Source organism: Balaenoptera acutorostrata, chromosome 6 (assembly GCF_949987535.1).
Source record: "Balaenoptera acutorostrata chromosome 6, mBalAcu1.1, whole genome shotgun sequence".
NCBI classification, from domain to species: domain Eukaryota; kingdom Metazoa; phylum Chordata; class Mammalia; order Artiodactyla; family Balaenopteridae; genus Balaenoptera; species Balaenoptera acutorostrata.
The window spans coordinates 61,062,576-61,090,011 of NC_080069.1; the positions used below are offsets into that span (position 1 = coordinate 61,062,576).

The 27,436-nt window shown below is 34.8% G+C and overlaps 1 protein-coding gene across 14 annotated transcripts in view; it reads left to right on the forward strand.

The window, feature by feature from the left end:
- Positions 1-27,436, forward strand: part of NFIB (nuclear factor I B) — a 446,931-nt gene that overhangs the window by 375,151 nt on the left and 44,344 nt on the right. For all 14 annotated transcript variants that reach the window (XM_007176758.3, XM_057548177.1, XM_057548182.1 and 11 more), the window contains exons 5-6: positions 5,462-5,582; positions 9,233-9,351. In XM_007176758.3, coding sequence (XP_007176820.2) covers positions 5,462-5,582; positions 9,233-9,351 — 240 coding nt within the window. The remainder of the gene's footprint in view (positions 1-5,461; positions 5,583-9,232; positions 9,352-27,436) is intronic.

Consider the following 27,436-nt stretch of genomic DNA (forward strand, 5'->3'; position numbering starts at 1 on the left):
TAAGTTCACCTGGCCAGCTAACTAAGCATGGGGGAAGTTTCCTTGATCAACTCTTTTAGTTATTACTGGTGTGTGCGAATATATGTAAGATGCAGTTCTTATCTCATTGATTATGCTGAAGGGGGTGACTCATTTCTACTTGCTCTCTTCTCTGATTTAGCTTATTTATGTAACTTTGAAGGGTGTATTTTCACCTGACATTTTGATAGAGAGTGTCACAGTTTGGAATGATTTATTCAGATGATGTAGGGGCACTCTGGAGCCTGTTTAAGTTGTGTTTTTCACTTGGGTCAAATTCAGAGGTCATGAACAAGAATTATGATGATCCAAAAAGAACAAACAAGAATGAGTTACTAAGGGTAAGTATAGGTAGTGCTTTAGCATGGCATTGAGTGAAGTAATCTCCAAGGTAGTAGGTGACTTTGTCTTTGGAACTGTAGTTTCTCAAATAGTTCAGATTTCTGAAGTGGCTAGTGCAAACAGCCTGTATTTCAGAGAGTTCTGTACATGAGCATTTAAGACTTCAGTAGCATCTTTTCTGACGTAATTCTGCAGTGGATAAATGTATGCCCCAAAGACTTCTGCCCTGGGTCTGTTAACTTGGGGGCAGTGTAGGAGACCAAATTAATATCCTGTATGCCTGTACCTACAGGGTTCATATTTGCTGGGCAAGAGGATTCTGATGGTCTACTTCATTTACTTCATTCACCAAGGCGATGAGCCTTGTGTGTTTTTCCTGATCAATATGTGTTGTGCAAAGGCCTCTGATATTTGAACTTTTTTATGTTTATTTTTAATTTGGAAAGGAACGTGCCTGACTTACTTACTACTACTTTATGGCATCATGTATGGAAGGGGGTATTTAAAGGTGTGTGTGTGTGTGTGTGTGTGTGTGTGTGTGTGTGTGTCCCCATACTGCTCTTTAGCAGAGAGGCTATGCTGCTACAGTTATGAGACATTATGAAATTATTTGTTTAAATTTGTACTTTTCTCTATTTTATGATACATTTTCATACTTCTTATGAGAAGGACAGTAGAGTCGTCTGTCAGAAAATATTATTAGTTCCTCATTATAGGTAACATTATGCTAGATGCTGTAGGAGAGCCACATGAGAACTTTTAAAAGCCCAGATTGATATTTTGAGAAATCTGAATTTGAAACATAAAAATAGATTAAAAAATACCTTTCTAGGGACTTTCCTGGTGGTCCAGTGGTGGAGAATTCACCTTCCAAAGCGGGTGCAGGTTCGATCCCTGGTTCGGGAGCTAAGATCCCACATGCCTTGTGGCCAAAAAACCAAAACATAAAACAGAAGAAATATTGTAACAAATTCAATAAAGACTTTAAAAATGGTCCACATCAAAAAAAATCTTTTAAAATAAAATAGCTTTCTATAATAGTTCAGAAATGAGGTAAATTTAACGTAGACCATTCATTCTTTCTTAATTTATATTGTCATCTCCTAGAGGTTTTTAAGTTATCTGTTATAACAAACATTACTAATTTGTAATTAGTATATTAATTATCTGTATTCATTCATTAGTTACTTTATTCAGCAAACATTTATTTTCTACTCCATATGTAAATAGGTGTCTCTGAAATGCTTGAGAAGTTATTCTCCTAAGTGTTTTAATATATCCACATTATAATCTTATTTACACAATTGAACTTCATTGTTTATGAAATAAGGGTTTGCTAAGTAAACATCAACTTCAGCGCAACCCTTATGCTGTATATCACAAATTCTGACTTCTTGAGGGTTTACGGTATGTTAATGGTTTCTGTCCTCTGGGGTTTTACTCTCATATGACCCTCTAATGTGCATGTTGACTTTAGCTAATGAAGCTATTCAGTTTTAGGATAGTGATCTTTCTGGTGAATGATATTATCACCATCTTAAAAGTTGATTTAGGATCAGCTTTTGGAGTGAGGAGAACAATAAGAGAGATTAAGGGTTGGCCTCTAACCCTTGGAATCCGAGGTTCTTCTGAGCTTGGTTTCTAAGAGGGTATTGGCAGCCTCTTAAACATGATTTGCAGCCTTCAGGCCCCTTGCTGCTCTCTGGGAGAGGTGCTAACACTGATCTTTGCATCTGATGTAAGTTTTTCCAGAGGCTTTTAAACAGGCACATCTGCCTGGGACTTGCTGTTCTCATGCACTTTGTCATTAGATGAATTTTGTGCCTGTGTGCTGTTTTAGAATCTGGCCATGTTCGTTATTAATCTACTTTAATTTCTGTAATCTCCCATTTAGTGTAAAAATGCACACTGAATTTTACAGTGCTCATGTGTAAATCCATAGACAAAGTGTTTTTGTTCTTGTTTTGCTTAAGCCACGGCTAAAGCTTGATTTTCTGTCTTGTCCCCCACCCCCGCAGTTTTATTGAGATTTAGTTGACATGTAGCACTGTATAATTTTAAGTTGTATAGCATAATGACTTGACTGACGTATGTTGTGAAATGCCACAGTAAGTTTAGTCAACAGCCATCATCTCATACAGATACGAAAAAGAGAGAGAAAACGTTATTTCCTTGTGATGAGAACTCAGGATCTACTCTCTTAACAGCTTTCCTATATATCCTACAGCGGTGTTAATTGTAGTCATCATGTTGTACATTACATCCCCAATACCTATTTATTTTATAACTGGAAGTTTGTACGTTTCGACCCCCTTCCTCCAATTCTCCCTCCCCCACCAACACCCACCTCTGGTAACCTTTTCTATGAGTTTGGTCTTTTGTTTGTTTGTTTGCTTAGATTCCACTATTGCTTTCTTGATACTTTGGAAGAATCCTTCTGGAACAAAACTTAGAAAAAAACAAAATTTCCAGAGATTTTTAATTATCATTTTCCTATAAATTATACCTAGTATGCTTACGGTCAAGCAATCTGTGTTGACTATCAAGCCATATGTTTATTAAATAGAAACTACAGATCTTTGCCTAAGTATTGCATGAGCTTAATAAATTGCAAATAGTTGATATAAGATATAACCTGTAAGTTTCCTGTCGGTAACTTAGTTCTTTGAATTGTATCCATCACTGCTGTTGGAAGCCAAACAGATTGCTTACTTTCACTGAGCCCCTCAAATGCCTCCTTCCAGCACATACTCTGCTTTCCAGTGTCACATAGAACATGGTTCTAATAATAAACTTTAAAGCATGTGGTTACTGTGGGATTTCTTACCTTGCATTTTTTTTAACCTCTGGTGTATCTCAAGCCACAACAAGCAGCTACATTTAAACTGTCCAAAGAACTCGAGCCGTTAGGCATAGTTGCACGTTGAATACTAATATTTTCTGTATAAAATGAGGCTAAAGCATAGTATATAATATGAACAACCTAACAGAAGGCAGAAACTCCAGAGTTTTAGAGCTGAGACTAATCTCGTATGTATTGATTAATTTTTAATGGGGAGAGATAATCATTGTATATTCCTTGATTGTTTCTCTACAATAAAGCATGCACCTCCTAATCATATTTTCTTTAAAAATACTTTGTTAGTCTCAGCCTGCCTGAGATATTGAAGTACAATTCAACTGATAGTGAAGTGCAATTGAAGTACGATTCAACTGATAGTGAACACATTTCAAATGTTTATTAAAAATTCTGAGTAAGAAAAATTCCTTGAAAATCGGCTGTCCCTTTGGAATTTTTTACTCAATGTGTGGTTAGTTTGGAGAGAGAGGAAGGTTAAGTAGACATTGTGTTCTTAGTGTGAATTTCAAGGGCTCCAGAATTTTGCCGCCCCACATAGGATACACTTTCTCTCATTGGAGATCTTGAAGGCCTAATAAAAACAGGTGAAAAAATAGAAACTATTCTTAAGCATTGTCCTTTGACACCAACCTGGCTGGCCTCCATCTTGTATATCATCTCTGCCCATGACCTTGCTCCTGTAGTAATTGCTGTTTAGAGTAACCTCCCTTTAGTACCTTACTTGTCTTCCAAAGCCCTGGGCCAGCTGTGACTTTTCCACAGATTTCTTAGACCATTCAAGCTTGTATCAGATTCTTCTTTCCTTGAAATCCTGTAGCATTTATTGATCATGTCTTTCATTTGGAAGTTTCATTATAAAACGCATTATGCTTGTATCTCTGTGTTTTTCATGAGTATTTTGTTTACCCAACTTGTTGCCCAGTATGTCTTGTTAAGGACAGGAATTATCTTAGACTGTTTTGTGTCCCTTGCAGCACCTGCCAGTAATGGGCACAATATCTTATCAAATGAACAGACCTTCAGCAAATAGGTTCATTTGTACCAGTTCACCAGCTTTGCACGGGTTTTTGAACTGTTTCATCTTTGTTGACCACTCTAGGTTGCCAGGGCAGAATTTCAGGGAAGAAAGCAAGGAAAGAAGGGAATTCACATTTGTTGAATATCCATTATACACTAGGCATGATGCTGGACTTTTATCACTCCTTACCTCATCTCATCCTCAAAATAATCATATGTGATAGGTTATTCTAATTTTCATTTTACAGTTCAGGAAACTGAGGCACATAGCCAATAAGTGGCAGAGGGAGTTAAAACTAAAAGGCTGTCTATCTCCCAAGACCCTACGCATTCTAACACAACATGCTGTCTGACAGATTTATTCAAGATGTCTAGAAACCAATTTTAAAAATTTGAAAAGATGTAATCCATTGTACAACAACCAATATTACATTAAAATTTTCAGTTCTTAATACATCAACAAACTCAAAAAGACTTCTTGATTTATAAAATAATACCTTAAAGTATAAAACTCCATGAGTATATTTTAAATGACTTATGAAGTTGGGCATACAAACTTTTTTAAAAATAAAACATAGCTGTTGAGTAAAACTGTACTCACCATTCATATATGAAACCTGAATATGTATTTTGGAAAAAGAATCTTGACTTATTTCATATTTGTCAATTTTACTTATATACCTGTCCTAACACAAGAATTATTTTTATATCAAATAATTATAAATATGATTTCTAATGCATTCTAACATTAATGTTAACATTATTATAAAATAATAATCGCCTTTTGTGAAACTATTCTAATTCGATTTATTTAACAATAATTTGGTTTTTGAGATCTGACTTAGTACAAAGTGCCTTGCTTGGTGCTGAGCAATAGGCAACATGTATTGTTCCCTGTGGCGCCATCTAGAGACTAGCGGGGTGACAGGTGTAGTGACGACTAACACAAAGGACTGAGTGAAGAAGCTTGGGCAGTGGGAGTGGGAGAAGGTAACCAGTGATGATAGTCAGCGTGCCTCAAGTTTCCACACTTGAACATTGGCATCGTGAGGATGTTTGCAAGTCTTAACCAGTGAACGGCTGGTATTAGATTCTTAAGGTAAAGAGAGTTCCCCTCATCCTTGCCCAGAGGCATGGAAAATATTAGATTATCGCGTTTGAATAGAGATGACAACAGTAAATGGCATTCCCAATGTTTGTTGGTGTTGTTGTTTCATTCCTCAGCACCCATAACCCAGGGAACTGGAGTCAACTTCCCAATTGGAGAAATCCCAAGCCAACCATACTATCATGACATGAACTCGGGGGTCAATCTTCAGAGGTCGCTGTCTTCTCCACCAAGCAGGTAACTGCAACAGGAGTTGCTTTTGTTCTCAGTCTGTATGCAAATAGGTAGATAAGTAGACATGCAGATAGATAGGTACGCAGGTAAAGAGAAGGGGGACGTAAAGCAAAGAGTTCAAGATTTTTGCTGATTTTACACAAAGTTTTAATCTTTCCTGGTTAAATTTATTTTGAAATTTGAAAGTTAAATTGTTGTTCAAAGCATTTTAAAAAGTCTTTTTGGGGAGACGAGGGAACTATGAAAATGTATTAATATTTTTATTCTCTTACATGAAGTATTATAACTCTATAAGTAATTCTTTTGGTGACTTTAAAAATGATGTTGCCATAGCAAAGATCCCTGGTTTAGGATTGATTCATCCAACTTTTACCCTAATACCATGTCCAAGCTGGGGATAATGAAACATGAAAAATAAAATGTGTCATTTACTTAACCTTAAAAGGCCTTATTCTAGGCAACAGGTTTGCCAAGTTCTTCAATTAGTTGATGTTCTTTGAATAATTTAGTTAACTCTCAGTTACCAGTGAAAGTATTACCTGCTCTGAGATTTGGCCTGACCAGCCTTTGTTGGGGAACAGCTACAGTGAGGTGACTTTGCCTTTTAGTTCTCTGCTGACATTCTCATATTTCTCTCTTGACCTTCTGATTGTAACTTTCAGTCCCACAGGAGTTTAAAAAGAGATCTCCTATTTAAATGAGGGAAAATTAACTTGGCAAGTTGTAGTACATAGGATTTCATGATATGTTCCCCTATTGTTGAATGATAGAAGAGGGCTGAGTGTGAATAAGACAAATAAATATTATAGCTTTATTGGGGTTTTTTGAGTTGGATCTTCAGTATAGGAAGAGCAATCTCATTTCCATAGCCTTAAATATACCCACGATCAGTTAGAAGATCATACGTGAGTTCCAGAGCAAAACATATATTTCACAGTATCAACTGTTAAAAAATTTAAAAATCTGGATAACTATATTCCTATGCTATCCTCAAAAACAAAAATTAATTGCATTTGAATTAATTATGGGGCTATGCACATTTGTTTGTTTATTAACTAAGTTCAATTTGATGTCATTTATGGTCAAACTATATTTTCGTATAGTTAGATTGCATAGCAAGATAATAGGGTTTATTATCAATAAAACTGTCTGTGATATGGTGAAGTGTTAAAAATGCTTTAGTTTTTCTAAATTTAAAATGTGAATAGTAATTTTTATTTTGTCTGGTGGATTGGTATGCTGTCAACACAGATCTTTCCTCATGATCATTCAGTATCAGATACTATGTCATTCAAATAAAAAAGGTTTAAGAAACATTTCTCTATTATTTCCTTATGAAAATCTTTTCCCCCTCATTTCAAGTTTTCCATACATATTTACAGCTGATTTACAGATGGGAGAATTAGATTAAAGGAGGCTTAAAAAATACATTCTAACTTTGGATACCCTACAAAGAAACTAAAGAAACTGTTTACTCTCACTGTGGTTTAGCATGGATAGAAATTGCCATCTTCTACATCATGTTAATACTCTGGGAGTTGTGAGCCAAATATTAATCACAAATGTATCTATGAATATACCCAGACATGCACATGCTTCCAGGATTTGGAAACAGTGTAGTAGAAAGAGCACAGTCTCAGAAGTCAGAAGTCCTTACTTTGTGTCAGACTGCTTCCATTAACGTGCCCCAGGCAATTGATTTTCTCCAAATTTGTCTTCCCACTTCTATGAAAATGGAGGATTGGTTTATGTGTATGGCTTCTAAAGTGAATTACAACTCTGAAATCCTATGACATTAGGTTTATTATCACTGTATAAAGTTCATTCAGAAGATATCTTTTTTAGTTTTTATTTCCATAGGTGTGAATAAGATTTTTTTTAAGGAAAAAATATCCATTTCTATACTCATAACTTACTGTTTAATAGGGTATTGGTGGAAATGTTTGAAAGCAGTATATCAAGCAATATGGCATGTGGCATAGAATAGCTTTTTAATCTCTGCTCTAAGTATTCACTTTTCTTAGTAATTGAGATAAAACTATGTTTTCTTTATTAAAGTATATTATAATATTTTGAAAGTTATTTTGGTTTGAATTTGGCAATGGCCTGTTTTTCATGGTTGATCTTAAGACTAAAGGATCAGTAACCTAAGTTTTTAGGAAAAAAATCTAAAAACAATAAATGCTGGAAAAGGTGTGGTGAAAAGGGAACCCTCCTACACTGTTGGTGGGAATGTAAATTGATACAACCACTATGGAAAACAGTATGGAGTTTCCTTAAAAAACTAAAAATAGAACTACCGTATGACCCAGCAATCCCACTACTGGGTGTATACCCTGAGAAAACCATAATTCAAAAAGAGACATGTACCACAGTGTTCACTGCAGCACTATTTACAATAGCCAGGACATGGAAGCAACTTAAATGTCCACCGACAGATGAATGAATAAAGAAGATGTGGCACATATATACAGTGGAATATTACTCAGCCATAAAAAGAAACGAAATTGAGTTATTTGTAGTGAGGTGGACGGACCTAGAGTCTGTGATACAGAGTGAAGTAAGTCAGAAAGAGAAAAGCAAATACCATATGCTAACACATATATATGGAATCTAAAAAAAAAAAAAAAAAAAAAAAAACGGTTCTGATGAACCTAGTTGCAGGGCAGGAATAAAGATGTAGACAGAGAATGGACTTGAGGACACGGGGTGGGAGGGGGAAGCTGGGGTGAAGTGAGAGTAGCGTTGACGTATATGCACTATCGAATGTAAAATAGTTAGCTAGTGGGAAGCAGCAGCATGATCTCCCTCTGCTTTGCAATGACCTAGAGAGGTGGGATAGGGAGGGAGGCCCACAAGGGAGGGGATATGGGGACATATGTATGCATATAGCTGATTCACTTTGTTGTACAACAGAAAGTAACACAGTATTGTGAAGCAATTATACTCCAATAAAGATCTATTTTAAAAAAAAGGATATATGAAATAGTTTATAATCAGTAAAGTACTATAAAATTTTTAATATTATTAAATATAGGGTTGCTACTAATAATTACTATCTTATAAGTGTCTTGTAAATGCCAGCCACTAAATGCATGAGCTTTACATTTAATAACTCATTTAATCCTCTCAACCACTCCCCTTTTTTATTATTTCCATTTTACAGATGATTAAACTGAGTTTAGGAAGGTTAAGGAGTTTACTTATCTTTGAATTGATATGAAGGGATTACATTTTTAATGACAAGTGCTGTACGAATGAACGTTATTCATATTGATAATAATTATGAGTCAGGTACAATCAATAACAATTTTTAAATTAGTATACCTATCACATTAAGAATTCACTTTTTAGTGCTGAAAATAGTATTCTACTACTGGAAATGTATTTCAACATGTAAATATAATAAAAACCATATTTGTTAGACAGGTACAGTTCTGATATGTTATAATAAATGATACGTACAACTAGAAATGTCTGCTACTCCTACTGATGTCTTGAATACTCACCATTATTTCAGAATGGTTCTGAGATACTGTTACTTGTGTTTGTGGAAATTTCCACGGTAAGAATATTCTCAGATTATGTATTTTCAGATGCTACGCATCTTTCTAGAAATCCCATTAACGTTAACTATTGTCATATTTTAACAGCAAAAGACCCAAAACTATATCCATAGATGAAAATATGGAACCAAGTCCTACAGGAGACTTTTATCCCTCTCCGAATTCACCAGCTGCTGGAAGTCGAACATGGCATGAAAGAGATCAAGGTGAGTAATAAGGCGTTGCGTCTAGGAACAGTAGAGTAAAATGTCAGCTCCTTTCATAAATTTCATTTAGTCAAAATTTCATAATTGAATCATTATGGATTATATTTTTTTCATGAAATGATTGGAATAAAATTATTTTAAAGGTCATGTACTGGTCAGATCTTGTTGAAGTTAAGTTACAAAATTCCCATATTTTTATGTGTTTATTAAACTTTTTTTTTTTAGACAAAATGATCTTTTAGAACCCTCAGTGTGTGTGTGACTGACGATGACCTGGCTACACTAGTTGGCTGGATTGTAGCAGAAGCACAAGTTCTGATTCAGTCAAATCAATTTGCTCCTCTTAATGGGGTATTTTAAGGAGGAGCCAAGCTTTAAGCGGTTCGCAGGTGCTAGTTACTGAAAGTTCCCATTTAAAGGAAACCATACTTCCTTTTGGAAGTAGGTGCAACATGGACAATAAATAAAAGTGTAATGTAAGACACTTGGTGTCTGAGTCAATCTAGTTATTCTATCTAGATAAAACTATAACCCAGTTCTAGGGCAGCTCTAGGGAAAAATATAACCTTAAGGAATAGGTATTATTTGACTCTCTGAATTCATACTTTGCTCTTTTTCATTCTTAAAATCTATTGGATTAAATATATTTCATCGGACATACTCATGCCTTTTTGCCACAGAAGGAGATGATTAAACATGGAAACAAAGATTAGCTAACAATTTTTGTTGGTATGTGTGCAAATATGACTTATATCAGCAGCACAAAATGTATTTGAAAATTCTTTTAAATAAAATTCTCCATTTTCTTAAAAATGTAAAAAAAAAGAGCTCATTATCAGTGTTTTTCAGCCCATGACTTGGGCGTGTGTATCTGAGGGTTGAGGAGCTGCATGTCCAGTAATCTCAGGAGACCAAATAGCTCTGAAGCTTAGCAGTTAAAGCCAAAGTTCAGGACTCCTTTTCTGCTATTCCGTGTTTTCCTACCGAGGGCCATAGCATTTAAAGAATGGTGAAACATCTTCATGGAGGAATTGACATTGAGTCAGGTGGGTCTCCTTTAGCATGCTGAGATTTTTAACTAGTAAAGAAGGGGACAGCGTGGGCACAGACAAAAGCACAGGCAAGAATTGAGGTGGGGAAGTAAGTTTCTGAATGGCCATGTATGAGCCCTGTGGTGGGAAGCTGTGTGTGTGGATGGAAATAAAGGGAGATCGTTTTAAGGAAGGATTTGAAAATCAGCTGGAGAGTTTGGGCTCTGAGATCTTACTCCACCTCCCCAATCTATTCTTTAGACAGAACCATCTTTTAAAACATAATAATGTCATATCACTCCCCTACTTCAGTCACGTCCTGCTCCTCTTAGGAGAAAATCAGAGTTCCTTCCTATGATCCACAGACCTTTTTCTTGTCCTCTGGCCTCTTGACCACTGCTCCAGCCTCAGAAGGGGCCATCTGCTTCCTTCTTGCACTTGAGCCTACTGCTTTGTTTAGATTGGAAATGCAATACTCAAGACCTTCATATAAACCATGCCCTCTGGAGGGCTCCTCTTCTGTCTCTTCATCTGGCAAATTCTTGGTCAATTTCCAGGTCCCAGCCTAAACTGAGGAATTTCAATCTAAAACAGGTCTTTACCTCTTGACACCTTGTATTGTTCCTTCATTGTGCTTATAATACTTAGTTCCGTATTTGTTTATGGTATTAATTGTCTAAATCTGTAGATACTATGAGGGCAGGGACTTGTATCTGTTTGGCTACTGTGTAACCAGCGCCTGGGAACCATGCACAACACTTAGTGCTTAGTAGGGGCAAATAAATATTTGTTGGCTACATGAACCATTGATAGGCAGAACACCAGTTTCATTAGCAAAGGCAGGAAGTAACAAGGACTTAACCAGACTTGCAGAAGTAAGAATAAAAACAAAACCCTCACCCCTTTATATTTTATTGCTTGTTTTACTGACATTGTCAGCTTTTTCTAAACAAAGCCATATTTTCCTCATCAGAAAATTGTTCTGGAAAAGATTCTAATGGTAATAACGATAACATTATGAATGTGTGGCAATGGATGTGTTGTGCAGAAGTGTAGGTGTTCTTTATTATAGAGAGTGTCACTCTGTAAGAATTGATTCCTCTTTCAGCCTATTGAATAAAGCCAATCTCAAATCATATTATAAAACATTTTTGAAAAGTAGAAGGGAAACTGTCATTCTTTTCTTTTTGTAAAATTGTTGTATTGTCTTGGTGATTTTCTTTTGTCAAGATGACTGGAATTATTGGAGAAGTCTGTAAAGGCATATTAAGAGTAAGAGAGAATGATCCATTTTCATGTGTGCTTAGAAAAAAAAGTCTGTCACTTTAATTCTGAAGACTGAAGATTTTGTAATGTGCACAGGAAGCCCTTGTGGGAAGAAGACTTCAACTACAATGAAAACATGAGGGCAGGACAGTACTATCTTTATAAATTTGCTAAGCCAAATGCAGTCCTTTTGTTTGATGAAAATTGCTTTCTTTAAACTTGCAAAGTAAAATGCCTATCGTTGTTCTTGTCTGTCTTCAAATGTTCTTTAGACATACTTGCCTGTCATGAAGGGAGTTTTCTAAAGGGCATATTGAGTACCACTCGATACTGTAATCGCTTTAATACATGTCTAAAAATCCCTGCGCTAATTGTATGCAATAACTACTTACCGGTTGCTTAAAATATATTTGTGCTTATAATTGGCAGAAATGTTTAAAATTCACTGTGAATTATTTCCTGGGTCTGCCTTAGTTATTTGTGTTAACTTTGCATTAACATCTACTCTTACCATAACCCTTAACAAAACTGAGTGAAATATGCGAATCAAAAATAACAAAATTATGGACAGTATGTGGCATTGCACCTTCCCTTATAATAATCTGAACCACAAACCTAAACCTTTGAGATTTATTCCAAGTAGGCAAAAATAAAGGATATAGTGTAACTAAATGATTATACTCATTTCATTTTAAAAATTAGGCAAAATTTTAATACAAAATCGAGATTCATGCAATGACAAATATTCCTGTATTTTAATAATTTAATGAAAAAAGTGTTTTTATTTTAGCATACTGTAGACATAATTATATCTTCATGTCTTTTCAAAGCACAAAAAAGTTAGAATTTCCTGGACATAAAAGAGTTGTAATTTTAATTTTGTAGAATATAGACATGAACATTTTCAAACTGAACACTGCTTAATAGGGTTAAACATTTCGTAGGAATCTTTATAATTTGCTTAAATTTCTTCTGATAAATAGTGATAGAAATTAAATTTGTTAGAATCTATATTACATAATGTTTATGTTTTAACTTTATATTCTTTTATACATAAAGGAAGAAAAAAGAAAACTGGGCCAGTAAGAAAGGGATATACAGGAGCTGTTACATTCTTTCCTAGATTCTAGAATATTTTTTTCTTGCTTAGTCTGTTTTATGAATTCCCTAGTCTTAAACCTCGTGACTGGTTCTACCTCTGTTGAAAACTTTGTTTTTTGGATAGTGCTTTCCATCATTTTAATGGTTAAATTAATAGAACCAGGATAGCTTATCAATTTGCATGTTGAAAATTTCTTTTATTATTCTAATACTTACCTCACAAAATATTCCCTCTGAGAGCTTGTCTACCTTAAATTTTTTCCTACCTGAGCCAGTTCACAGACTAAATTCCTCATTGATATAATTCTCTTGAAATCATTACAGTAGTCCTTTGTAACTTCTGATGTAAGAGGAAAAATAGAGGCAGGTCTTGGTTTTTCCTCTAATTTAAGTTACTTTCTTGGGACTAAAGCTTGTAGTATTTTCGTGGCCAGAAATTTAACAGACTAGTAATTGGTATGCTTGAACATTTGAAACAATTCTTTGTATCACTTTGTCTCTGCCATTCTAATAGTCGCTGATCCGTCTAAGCCTGAATATAAAGCTCCTAAAACGCTATTTAATAGACGTTTAGTGATATGGTAAATATATTTGTAATATACAGCTGGGCTTTCTAAATGGAAAATTTAACAGCTTCTTAGTCTAATGAGTATTTAAACAACTTGTAATCTTAGATAAAATGTAAATTCAGAAAGACTTTTAATGCAGTAAAATTTTATTAGTTCCTACACATTTAGAATTTGAAATAATTGAACTAAATTAACATTTATCAAATGCCTATTATTTGCCAGGACTTTTTCTAGGCATTGGGCACATAAATATGAATAAATTAAATTTCTAGCCCTTGACCTGCTGAACAGAAATATAAATTTGTATTATTTGTGAAAACAGTTTCTTCACAGAGAATAAATAATGTAAATCAGGTTATGAGGGGACTATCTCCATGCCCAACTTACTTTTAAGCATTATGAGAAATAAATCTTTACACAAAATCAATAAATTGGTATGTTAGCAAAAACTAGCACTACTTAGAGGTGTATTAGTATGTAATTACAATTTTAAGGGTAGTTTAAAAATTTATACTGGACTCTCAAATAGGCAGTATTTAGGCATCACATTCTGGTTGCTATAGGTACCAGAAAAAAGCACTATTTAAAAAAATTTACAGTTCTGTTGTACAGATAAGTCTTCAGCTAGTTTTTCTGAAGTTTTAATACATTTCGAAGCCCTAGAGATTTATTTGTGATAAATTTGCAAATGTTCTCATTAGTAATAGAGTCTTATATGTTGTGCTCAATTTTAATTTGCACTTTATAGAGTTCTGTAAGGATATGGTATTAAATAAATAATGAATTAAGCCAAAGGGCTCAAGGGAACACTGGGGGCTAAAGAGTAATAATGCCAGCTTAGTAGCATGCATTTAATCAAGTATAGGAAATAAATAACAATCAGTAGAGTGTGGTGACACTGATAGAACCAGAATCATAAACCAGCCTTTCGTAAGTTTAAAAAAATATTAATAGGTATGCTAGATACAAGAGCATTCAACTAAGTTTGGAAATTTTTATTTAAACAAAAATTTAAACTTTTTTTAAAAATTTTTATTTATTTATTTATTTTTTAGCTGTGTTGGGTCTTCGTTTCTGTGCGAGGGCTTTCTCTAGTTGCGGCGAGTGGGGCCACTCTTCATCGCGGTGCGCGGGCCTCTCACTGTTGTGGCCTCTCTTGTTGCGGAGCACAAGCTCCAGATGCGCAGGCTCAGTAGTTGTGACTCACGGGCCTAGTTGCTCCACGGCATGTGGGATCTTCCCAGACCAGGGCTGGAACCCGTGTCCCCTGCATGGCAGGCGGATTCTCAACCACTGCGCCACCAGGGAAGCCCTAAACTTTTTTATTCATAAATGAGTTTGTAGAATATTTAATATACTGCTGTGTGCTGTGAATGTGAATATCCATGAGTGGATATTGACTGAATATGTTTATTAAGTTTGCGACTTCAGAACCTTTTTTCCCCCATCTAAGAATCTATAGGGAGATTTAGTCCTACATTCAAACCTTGGAAAACAGTGCTCTAGCCCAAACTACAGTCTGACAAATGATAAACTCTCAAGGTTCTTCTAGCTGTAGAAGTTGGGTGAATGAGCAGCTTTCACAAATAGTTGAGTAACTACTGACATTAAATGAAGTCCTAGAAAATGGCACGGAAACAGCTTAGTAATCTCCTGGAAGAATGTTTAAGCTCCCTTTGGGGACCACATAGAACACCAGCAATTCCTTACATTCCTAGAGTTTGTATCACAAGGATTAAATATCAAATGTTCAAATATCAAATTTTGAACCAGACAAAATCAAAGATACAAACGCTTTTGATGGATACGTGTGAAGAGATGGCTTCAATTTAATGTTCAAGTACAATTTTTAAGCTTTTTTGTTTAGCTTATTATTAAAAAAATACCAAAAATCAAGAACTTACAGTTCTTACAGAACTTGCAATGACTCTCCATATATTATGTCGTCGGAGGGCAAACTCTGGGGATGCCTTCATCATAGTGTATTTCATTCTCTTCGGCTACACTGCTGTAGTTGAAAAATCACATTATGAACATCTTTCAAACAGAAAGGAAGACAATACGTTGTTGGTGAAGGCTTTCATCAGAATTCCTTACATTGCCTACTAATTAACAGATGTTTGTGCTCTTTTCATGTGTTCTCATCAGGAGGAGCATTTTGGATGGGACGCAACTTGTGTACATGCTAGAAGGGAGAATACTACTTACTAGGGGAAAGTGATACTCATATTTCTGTCTTCTGGAGCCTTAATGATTTGAAAATACAGCATTTTGTAGAAAAACCGTCATGGATAATCAGTTTGAAAAAAATAGCAACTTGCTATGTGACACTGGCTCTCTAGATTGGTAGAACACAGTCTAAATTAGGAAAGTGGAAAATCCATGGGAGACAGTGTGCTTCGTTATCATAGTGTACCATGAAAAGTTTCTTAGAGTGGTAAAAGGTTTTATTTCAAATCCATTTACACATTAATTTCCTATTTAAGTTTATTTTGAAGTAGTTTGGAAAGCCAGTTTCTTTTGAGTTATTATACCACCAATATCATATACAATAAGAAGCTGATTTTTCAGGGATAGAACACAGATTATTAGAAGCCTTAGGGGAGACATAGTTCAAGCTCCTTATCTGACAGATAAGCAATCTAAGAATCAGAGAGGCTGTCTCAAACATAGTGTCCAGATAATTAAGAGCAGAGCCTAGGTCTTCTTTTTCAAAGGCTGATTTTTTTTTTTTTTTTTTTGTATTTTTCTGTTATCCTGCAACCCACCTAGGGAATCAATATATAAACTTACCTCCATAGGGAGAAATGGACTAGGAGAATTTGAACACTGCTTAACAAGTCTTGGCAGGTGAACAGTTCTAGGGAGCTTCATGGAAGATTCTGTTAGACCTTGTAGAACTAGAATAAGTGTAGAGGTGAATTTATGAGCTTTCAGGTTCTGGAAGAATTGTCATAAAATTTTGAGATGGTAAAATGTATATCTTCTTTTTTAAAAAATCAACCTCTTAATATTTGTGCCATGATTAAGTTTTTGAACTAAAAAAAAAAAGGGAGATATGAGTGCTTTTGATGGATAAATGTGGAGAAGAGCTGGTTTGGATGGAATGTTTAAGCACAATATTTAAAGTTTTAAAAAGCTTTTTGTTATAGAGAATGTCAAAAATAGAAAGAATCATAAAGTGAACTTCCATGTACCGTTTTTCAGCTTTAACTGTTATCAATATTTTGCCCATCTTGTTTCTTTCAATATCTTCCAGTTTTTTAAGTATTTTAAAGTAAATCCCAGATAATGTGTCATTTTACTTATAAATACTTAAGTTTCTAATAGACAATGATTTTTATTTTTAATACAACCCAATACCATTATTAATTTAACAAATATAACAATAATTCCTTAATATATACTGTATAACCCATGTGCAAATTCCCCAGAATATCATATAGGTTGTTTTGTTTAAATGAAGGTCCCAAACAGATCCAATACCATATTTGTATTTTCAACTTGTCTTTAACCTATAATAGTCCTATTAACTATTTTTATATTTACTCACTTTTGTATATCATTTATTTGTTGAATAAACCACATAAATTTAAATCTTTTCATTCAACAAATACATTTAAATTGAGGAAAACCAGACCCTCCTGCCATTTGTGGCTACCATTTATTGAGCACTTACTCCTTTTCAGGATTGAGCTAAGACTTTACATATATCTTTCTTTTCAATCCTATTTAAAAACAAACAAACGTTTTACAGCTCATTAAGCTCATCACTACAGTGGTTAAGAAATTTGACATAGATACACAGATAAGTAGCAAAGATAGAATGGGAGCCCTTGTCTCTTCCGCTCCAGAATCCGTGCTCATTATTACTGTATATACTGCCTTCCAAAGAAGTCATTGTCATGCTGTGTTCATGGTTTTGCAAACTAGTTACAAAACCTCTATGACAGTTTTTTTTTTTCCTGACACATATGAAACTTTACTACAAATAAATACATATAATAGCAGAAGAGTTCACAGACTCCAGGGATTCATGAGTGCAGTCCTTGGGCTGGACTCAGGTTAAGAATCTCTTTTCCTTTTAATAATAAGATGTTGTTAATAAATAATCCTAAAGTCTAGAATGTCTTTAGTTGAGGTGTGTGACGTACATTCAGTTTAAACTGAGCTATGTGTGTCAAAATATAAAAATTATATATTTATATAATATAAATAAATAGTGGTATGGCCTTAGACAAAACACTTAATGGCAGTAAACTGAGTTTTCTCATCTGTGAGATAAAGTTGGATGGTAAGGTTCCTTTGTGTTCTAATGTTCTGGATTTTAAATTAATTGAAGTCAGAGTACTTACAGATCTTTAATACTTGAGTCTTTGAGCTTTCATTAACATGAATCTTTTTGAAGACTCTGAACATTTTCCATTTCCTAAATTATTTTTTAGATGTTTATTTTAAATGCTCTTGTTGAATAACTTGAAAATTGGCTGTTTAGGTGCTTGGAGGCCTCATATGTTTTGCCTTATACCTGAGGAATGTGCAGGTCTTACAAATACAAGCCCTGTCCTGCACCATTCTGGTACAACAAATGATTGAGAGAGATTGAGTTATTATAACAGAACATTGTTATGGGATCTGTGTCTCCTCCTTTGAAAATAAATGACTCAGCCAGACGGCAACATTTATATTTTCTCTAAATGACTAGGGATATAGCAATAGGAGACCATTATCCTGTGACAATATTCTGTTTCATTGACATTATCTCACAAATGTAATTGGTCCATTACTAAATAGAGGTTTTGTTACTGATCAATTTCACGTGATTTCTAAAACCATTAAGATAATAAATATGCCATCATAGTAATTTCATTCACAGGATGTTCTTTTTTTCTTCATTTACATTTGTTAAAGGAGAAATATAGATTTAGACTGAACTTAAAAACTACAACTTATACCAGTTTTGACTACTTTTCCATTAAAAGAAACGGAATATTGTGCAGAGTAATCATATTTGCATTGAGCTGCCAAAGTGACGACCTTAAAATTTTCGTGAATTTTTTTGTCTGCTACACTAAACCACATCAAATCATAATTGTTCCTAAGCAATTAGTTTACTACCTAAGTTTAATGATTTTATTTGAAATAAGTTCCAGATCATTTCCAGGACTTTCCTGTAAATCCACTAAAGTAACACATCAGTAGAATCAACCCTAACCATTACCAGCATGTATAATAACAGCATTAGTAACAACCTAAACCTTGAGATGTCTTGTAGCATAAATGTTGCTAAATGCATGGCTTTTCCCCAAATGTTCTCTAAAAAGTCATCTGTAATCTTGTTAAATTAGAACTCTTCCAGTATCTTTCTGACTTTTACAGTTAAGGTTACAGTATTGATTTTATTTTATAGTCCATGGCTCTCAGATGCTTAACACTAATAAGCCTCTATAGCCAAGAGGTTCTCCCCAGAGGCATGGCGAATAGCAACTATTTACCTATGCCAATATTTAATAAGCATCTAAAATATACTCCAAATCTTGCATAATTGTTTGGTGCTTTTCCTCCTTTCAAATTAGATTTTCTGACATTACTCAAGATACTTTATCATCATCTGTCTGTTGAAATGAAATTGCTTAATGGACAAAAGTATTTTGAAGTGTTTTTTAAAAATGTTTTCATTTATTCAGTATTCACTCTTTTAGCATTGTTCTTCATTATTCAAGGCTTTTTTTTTTTTTTTTTTTAATGTCTCAGGAAGGTGTTCGTGAGCTTCAAAGGGGTTTGAGCTTTAACTTGGTATTGGGTGTTGGTGTAGCCTGGAGTCTTTTTTTTAAATAGAGCTGTGATAAACAGAGACTTGTAGAAACATGCTACTTACAGGCTTGGGTTGGAATATACTATATAGAGAGACTTAAATTATCACAAAAGGTTTCAAATTGCTCAAGGATGTAGTAATATGCTTGTGTAGTTAAGATTAAATAACTCAGAGATTAAAGTAAGAATTTTCATATATTTAACATGAAGACTACCATATTTTCTGTTTTCTCCTTTGAAAAAGAACTGATTTCCTTAAAAGAAAAAAAGATTGAGAAATCTAATTGAAGATGATATCTTATCTCTTCTTAATGTAGTTTGCCGATTTTCCGAAGTTATTTTAGAGTGTGATAAATATATATATATGGAGATACTTTCTTAACATGGCAGCTAATTATTTTTTGAATCATCTGGCATCATCATCAAACTACTGTAGTGGGATTAAGTCCATATGTCTTGTCATAACATTCAGAGCTTTTTGTTAACTTGGAGTGTGTAGGAAGGACTTATTCACATTTGCCACAGAATCATAAAATTTTACATCTAGAAGACTCCTTAGAAACAGATATTCAGATATTTCTTTTCAATTGTATTCTCAAAAATATATTGTTTTGCCTTTAGCCAACTAAATTGCAAACGTTACATTGAAGCGTTTCATTTTACATTTTTGTAGCATCCAATATCTAAGACCAGTGAGGCATTTCCTTCTTAAAGCGTAATGTCTGGCTCAGTATCAAGATCCGGTGTTGTCCACCCATCACTGGGAACTATTTATAATATTCTGTGGACCTACAAGCAGTATTTTTTTCTCCAAATATGTATTTTACCATTTTTTATTATAAAAGTAAATATTATTTGTGGGGGATTTGAAAAACAAATTGTCAAATATAAACAAGAAAATAAAAGTCACCTGTAATTCTATCACATAGAGATAACTCATGTTAATATTTGGATATATTATATGCCAGTCTATTTTCTATATATTTTTTCTATGCATATCCTATATATTCTATGTCAAGTAAAATTTTTGCACTAAATTGGGCTTATACAATATATGCTATTTTGTAAATTCTTTTCGGTTTTTTTTTTTTTGGTCTTTTATTTATAATATAATAGCATGTTACCATGTCATTCAATTTCCAGTTTATAATGCTGCATAGTATGCCACCCTTTGGCTCTACTCTACAGTTTTGAAGGTCTGCTTTACTTGTGGATGTTTAGATAGTTTCCAAGTTTTTATATAGTTAATAAAGATACAGTGAACATCGTTGCATACAAATCTTTGTACTTAAATCTGATCATTTTGTTCCTGTCTAGTTCTATTCATTGTCCCCGGTACCTGGCATATTGTCTGGCACTAAGTCACCAAATACATAGATGCTCAATGAAATTTTGTTAAAGGAATAAATACATTCCTACTGTAGAATTCCTGAGTTAAATATTATGTCCATTTCTAAGGCTTTTGATAAATACTGGCACAAAATCTGGAAAGGTCTTATCAATTTATATTCTCACTAGCAGTGCCTGAGTGGTTTGTTTAACTCCACTGTCATATCCATACTATTTAGACACAGCACATGGCTCTATAAGCAATTTTGAAGCATGTCCTCTGAAATATCTTTAAAGAACAGTGAATCTATGGCCTTGTGACTCTACCCACGCACCTCTTTTCTGTCATTTATATTTCATTTAAACCATTGGGCATCACAGTACATCTTTTCTTCCCAGGAGCTGAGAGAGCCCCATTTTATTGTGAAGGAAATGGGGAAATGGAGAGGGTACCTCAGGGAATATGCAAAGCTTTCAAGTAAAGACGCCTACTTGGTCTCTCTCCTTTCTTGTCCTACAGACTCAATCCCTCGAGGCACTTCCCCACATAGGTCCTTTTTTTTTTTTTTTTAACATCTTTATTGGAGTATACTTGCTTTACAATGGTGTGTTAGCTTCTGCTTTATAACAAAGTGAATCAGCTATACATATACATATATCCCCATATCTCCTCCCTCTTGCATCTCCCTCCTACCCTCCCTATCCCGCCCTTCTAGGTGGTCACAAAGCACCAAGCTGATCTATCTGTGCTATGCAGCTGCTTCCCACTAGCTATCTATTTTACATTTGTTAGTGTATATATGTCCATGCTACTCTCTCACTTCATCCCAGTTTACCCTTCCCCCTCCCCGTATCCTCAAGTCCATTCTCTACATCTGAGTCTTTATTCCTGTCCTGCCCCTAGGTTCTTCAGAACCTTTTTTTTTTTTTTTAAGATTCCATATATATGTGTTAGCATATGGTATTTGTTTTTCTCTTTCTGACTTACTTCACTGTGTATGGCAGTCTCTAGGTCCATCCACCTCACTACAAATGACCCAATTTCATTTCTTTTTATGGCTGAGTAATATTCCATTGTATATATGGGCCACGTCTTCTTTATCCGTTCATCTGTCTGTGGACACTTAGGTTGCTTCCATGTCCTGGCTATTGTAAATACAGCTGCAGTGAACATTGTGGTCCATGACTCTTTTTGAACTATGGTTTTCTCAGGGTATATGCCCAGTAGTGGGATTGCTGGATCGTATGGTAGTTCTATTTTTAGTTTTTTAAGGAACCTCCATACTGTTCTCCACAGTGGCTGTATCCCCACATAGGTCCTTTATCTACAGGTAAAACTTAGGAAAGTAAGGATCAGTATGGTTCCCCACAGGGAAACAATAGAAATAAATCCATCAAAGCTCTGGGCCGGGATCTTCTGTGCTTGGTAATTGCAGTATTTTATATAACATTTATGCAGTTATAAATAGCCTCTCCTCTAAACTTTCCTCTCCTGCACACAATTCACCCCCAGGCAAAAACAGAGGGAGAGAAGCCTGGGTCTCTTTCAGCGCTCGGTTGGCAGAGTCATCCTGCCTGCCTTCTCCTTGTCCTCCGGGCTCAGGGCCCAAGCTGTTTCCCTGTCTCAGGACTGACTCCGGATTTATGGCCTGAAGTAAAAGTATCAGATTTCCAGCTCCTGAACTCGTCCCACACACCAGCTTTAGTAGCCTCTCATTTATTATCTCATGTATTATAAAGAGCGTTATTATTTTATACAGATGGGTCATTCCTTTTTCATGTTGTCGTCCAGCTTTCACCCCAACATTTTAATGGAAAGCAGAAATTCCCCAGTTTAGCTAACGTTCACTTGTCAGTCTGTTTTGTGTTGCTTGACAGAGTTTCAATGGAGTAACGGGCGTGTTAACCACCTTTGCCTTCTTCCAGAGAGTTTGGTCCCTGAAGAGCTTTTCTATATCCAGAGTTTTTATAAATCTATAAAGCTCTTTAAAATCTAGAGAAGTCTAAAGCCTGTAAAAAATAAAGAATCTTGGAAAACTATGAGGGGTATTAAGTTAGTAAGACTTGTCAATATAATAAAATCTTGTCAAATCCTAGTCCCTGGACTCCCTAAGCTAAATGTTCCCACATATGCACTTTTCTTCTTTGATCTGTATCATGCTCATACCAAAGGACCAAAGTTTCATTGCACCTTGAGTTTTCTTCTGCAAAAAAAGAATCCTGGAACATCTGCTCAGCAGCTTGATAATGTAAAAAATAAGGAAGATATTTTAAACAATGATTATAGCTTTTTAAGCACCTCATAATAAAATATACCTTAACATTAAATACTGGAAAATAAGAGAAGTCGGCAAGTGATGATTTGTATCAAGAGGGTTCTTTTAGACTTGTTTACAAGTATGACATGTAAATAAGAAAGACAACTTAGGAAGATGTAAAAGGATTGGTATTTTAAAAGATTTTGAGGCAATTTGCTTCTTTGTTAACTAGATAGAAATATGTTTTTCTAAATCATAGGAATGGCACAGTTAATATATTTTAGGTTAGTGTTATGCTATGCTGAAAAGAACAGCTTCATAGAAATTCAAGAATTCTTGTGTGCTCTTACATAATCGACTTCAAATAGTTGTAAGCTGTAAGTGTCATATAGGGAAGAAGAATAGGAATTTTTTTTTAAAAGAAAATGATGTGTTTTCTACGTAGGCGATAGAAATTCGATTTGTAACCTTAATCCACTGAAGCATATTGGAAAAGCTAACATATTGCTCTCCTATATGTGAAAAAGGAGCAGGTGCCCCAGACAGGCAGGTGTTGAGGTAGCTGTTGGAGCTTGCCCTAGATCACTAGTTGACTTCAGTGAAGTTCTACTAACAGGTGGCTAACTGATTGGAGTGTCATGTGACATTTATCCCGGGAGCGACTTGGATGACAGGTTGCTACAGACTGAGGAAGGGGTCTTTGCTTTGATGAAGAAATTGCCAAAACTCATGTCTCATTAGTGTTTCCTAAGGTTCTTTGGAAGTGAACAACAGTTTAATTAAGGGCTGACGTAAACACATTTCTGCACACTTTCCCTGCAGCATTTTATCACATTAGAATTGATCAAAATTGTTGCCTTGGGCTGACTTGAACAGATATACATCTGGAGCGCCATTTGTGCAAGCTGCCGACTAGTCGAGTACATACGCTGTGTTTCACAGCAATGCTCTTCCTTTGTAGAAGAAATTACGTTGTTGGGAGATGAGTTGATCTAACTCTTTATTTGCTTAAGCCTTTATCTCTTTGAAGTGTTGCGGTGAAATGAATGACACATCAGGGCTTAGGATGTATGTACGTCAGAGTGCCAAAAAAACTTACAGTATGGCTAGTAAAAATTATGTGATAACTTGCTTTTGCAAAATACTTATTTAAAGGCATGCTTAAGTCTAAATGAACTGACTTATATAAGTAACCTACATGAACTTCTTACATGGTAGTCTTCTATTATGTATTTAACTACGCAATTGGTTTCTAAAGCCATAGCTAATTGTCCAATTATAAATCTAAACATGGGTGTAGACACTGAAGACGAGCACCATGAGTGTGAATCTCCTTTAAAAAGATAGTGTCTCTAATTTTTTGCCATTAAGAAGAATCCTTCCCATAATCCAGTATTATCACACTTGCAATTACTTAATGAAGTTTTGTATTTAATGCTGAACTGTAAGCATCACTAGGGCAGGGAGCAGGTGGTCTTGTTTAACATCTTGAACTTGATGCCTTTCCTTAGTTTCTCACACTTATTAGAAGCTCAGTGATTTTGTTTTCTCTCTTTGCTTTGCATTCAGTTCCTTCTCATCTGGTGGTGTCTATTCATGCATCATACATTTTAAGATAGACTGACTGTGGTTATTTCACTCATCCTACGCTACTGGTTATCATTCCCCCAGATAGCTTCTTTCACATGCAAGAGATTCTAAAATAAACTGCCTAGACACGGTGTCTGCTCCACCTCTTCTACCTTCTTTTAATCCTAGATTTTAAAAAATTCTTTTCCTGAGTAGCATGATCTTGTCCTCCACATTTTTTTTGTGCCTTTGATAAAATCATCTTCTGTAGGAGGTAAGCCACTAGTCAACTTTTTTAAGCATACATATAGGCATGCTATGGATATAACAAGTGCAAAATAATAATGAAAAAACCATCAAATAATATAAGACACAATCATAAGATCATTAAGGAAATCTAGACCGCCAAAATTCTTTAGGAGGGATTACTTAAAGAGAAAGTAAATCAAGTTGGTTCAGTGGATAAAATATTGTTCTATAAATGGAATAAGAGGGCAGAAAAACAATTTTCTAGCCCAAAGGACTAGCCTATGCTAGGAAAGGCACAGAGTTAGAAGCACATCCCTTCTGGCCCCCCTTCTCCTCCAGGAGGCCATAAACAAATTAGCTTAAAGTTTAAATAAAATAGAATAATAAGGAAAGATTAAAGTAAAAATGTGGTACCATATTAGATGTTAGAATGAAGAAGATATCATCTGAAGGACATGATTCCAGCTACTGTTTTTATGATGAACCATGATGAGGAATGTTTAAGAAAGAGAAGAGACAGGAAATTCTTGATTTAACCATTTAATCAAATGGGCCGAGTTGGGGAATGGAAAAAAATAGAGCTTTTGGAAAGTTTTCCCTTTGGCAATCAATTCATTTATATAGTGCTGCTTTCCAAATCATATTTAAATATCTTTGCCTGGTTTCAAGCCCTCACTGTCCTCTGCTTCCCTCTCCTCCGCCACCAGCAGCTCCTGCCTCCTTCCCACCAGTAAAAACACCAGCTAATCCTTTTCTTATCATCTGGCTTCTCTCTTCAACTTCTTTATTTCATGTATTACTCAACTTATGCATTAATATGTATGTATTATTATTCAACTTATTGTATATTTATATATTATTCAGCTTTATTATTATTCAACTTATTTTCAGCGTAATCTTTTTATGTATGATTTTTCCTGCTTGAAGGACATTAGATTGTGAAAAGCATGACATTTGTTTTTCTCCACAGAAAGGTCATGTAAAAACATCTTTCCTATATATCCATTCCTCAAACATGTTTTTTCTGTAGCATACTAGAGCATTAAAAATAGCAACGATATCATTTTTCAGTCTGGCTTGAGGTCTATTGGACTTCAGACATTCAAAATAAAATTAAAATAAAAACAATGCAAGCTTGATTCATGCTTAAAATGAAATAGCTAGAAACTCTACCCTTATTTCTCCCAGATAATTGACCTTTTATTTTTATTCCCTCTTCAGGCCAGTGAGTTTTTTTTTCTTTGTGAGGGGGTAGGGGGTTCATTTTGTGTCACCTTAAGTACTTAGTGCCTTGTACAGGCTGTATAGCAGTATATTTTTATTGATTAATGAGCCCAAGGTTAATTTCATTTAGTGGGAAAACAAAGGCAGTTAAGCCTACTTTCTAATACTTCCATTCTTTATCTGTTTCTTAAAAAAAACTGTTTCAGTATGGACAGTGGACCTTCCCATTCTTATTTTTACTTACTTTAAGCTAATTCTGTTGTTTAAAAAGAAGGCAGTTTATTGCCCCTTTTACAATTTGAAGAGTGAATTTTATTTTGTTTCTGCAGTGTTGACCTCTATAATTCCTCTCTGTGTTTTGAACATGAAGCTACCATTATTATTCAGTGTATGCCTAAAGAGAACTAGAAAATAAATGGACCTGTAATAATTACCCAGTAAAGCCAAGTGTATCATTTTGACTAAGAAATTGCAAAGGCTTCGTTTCTCAAAAATTACATAATCACCTATATTGTTGAATTTCTCTGTACAAACACCCCTGATTTATATGCCCTTTATGAAAAGAGGCTCATGTGAATTCGCCTGGGTTTAATGAAAATTCTGAAATAGTTGTAGTAGTTGCAATAGTCTTGGTTGATCTTCTCCAGAAATGACATAACTAGAATGACACTCATTCTGCTTCCCAAACTCTGGTCATATTTAATTGTTTTTAAATGATGTATAGTATATGCTTTATTACTTATACTGTGGAGTCTTTAGGAACTCATTTACCCACGTTAATTTAATTCAAAATTTATATTGAAGCACAAGTAAAGCATAAGAGTGTCAATAGAAACTTACCAGTTTCTTTTTCTAAGAGTTAATTTTAAATTAAAAATTTGGAATGGAAACTTATTACATCATCTATAAAGTGAGGGATGTTATAGAGGTTCTTTCCACCTCTAACAATCTATATGTCTGTGATTAACTTGCAGCAGGCCAAAACCTATATTTGTGTATTACCTTTTTTTAAAAAATAAATTTATTTATTTATTTGTTGCTGCACATGTGCTTTCTCTAGTTGTGCTGTGCGGGCTTCTCACTGTGGTGGCTTCTCTTGTTGCTATGGGCTCTAGGTGCACGGGCTTCAGTAGTTGTGGCGCACTGGATTAGTTGCTCCGCCGCATGTGGGATTTTCCCTCACCAGGGCTCAAACCTGTGTGCCCTGCATTGGCAGGTGGATTTCTTAACCACTGTGCCACCATGGAAGACCCTGTGTATTACCTTTTAAAATCAGATAGCTCTTAAGTGGAGTCAAATATTATTTTTGGCATTTTTAAGGTAACTTAGCTGAAATGAACTTCCTTTGTCTATTTTTTAAATGGTTTAAAAAGCTTTTTTTAAATATATATATATAGCAGCATTAGTTGCTGTGGTTTTGTTAGTAAAAGTTTCTTTCCTTTCTTTTTTTTTTTCTTTTTGAGAAAGATATAAGGAAATGGTACACTGACTCATCAAAGTTCTGATAGGTTAGTGACAGCCAGTTAGTCACAAATTGTAGCTTACGGCTACAAGTACGCCTGTCATTTTTTTGTAGACTATGATGTCTACTGTAGTTACAGTAGCATATGTATTCTTTACATGCCAGTGTGCTGAAAACATGTATTTAATTTTATTGGATGCCTTTACCAGAGCT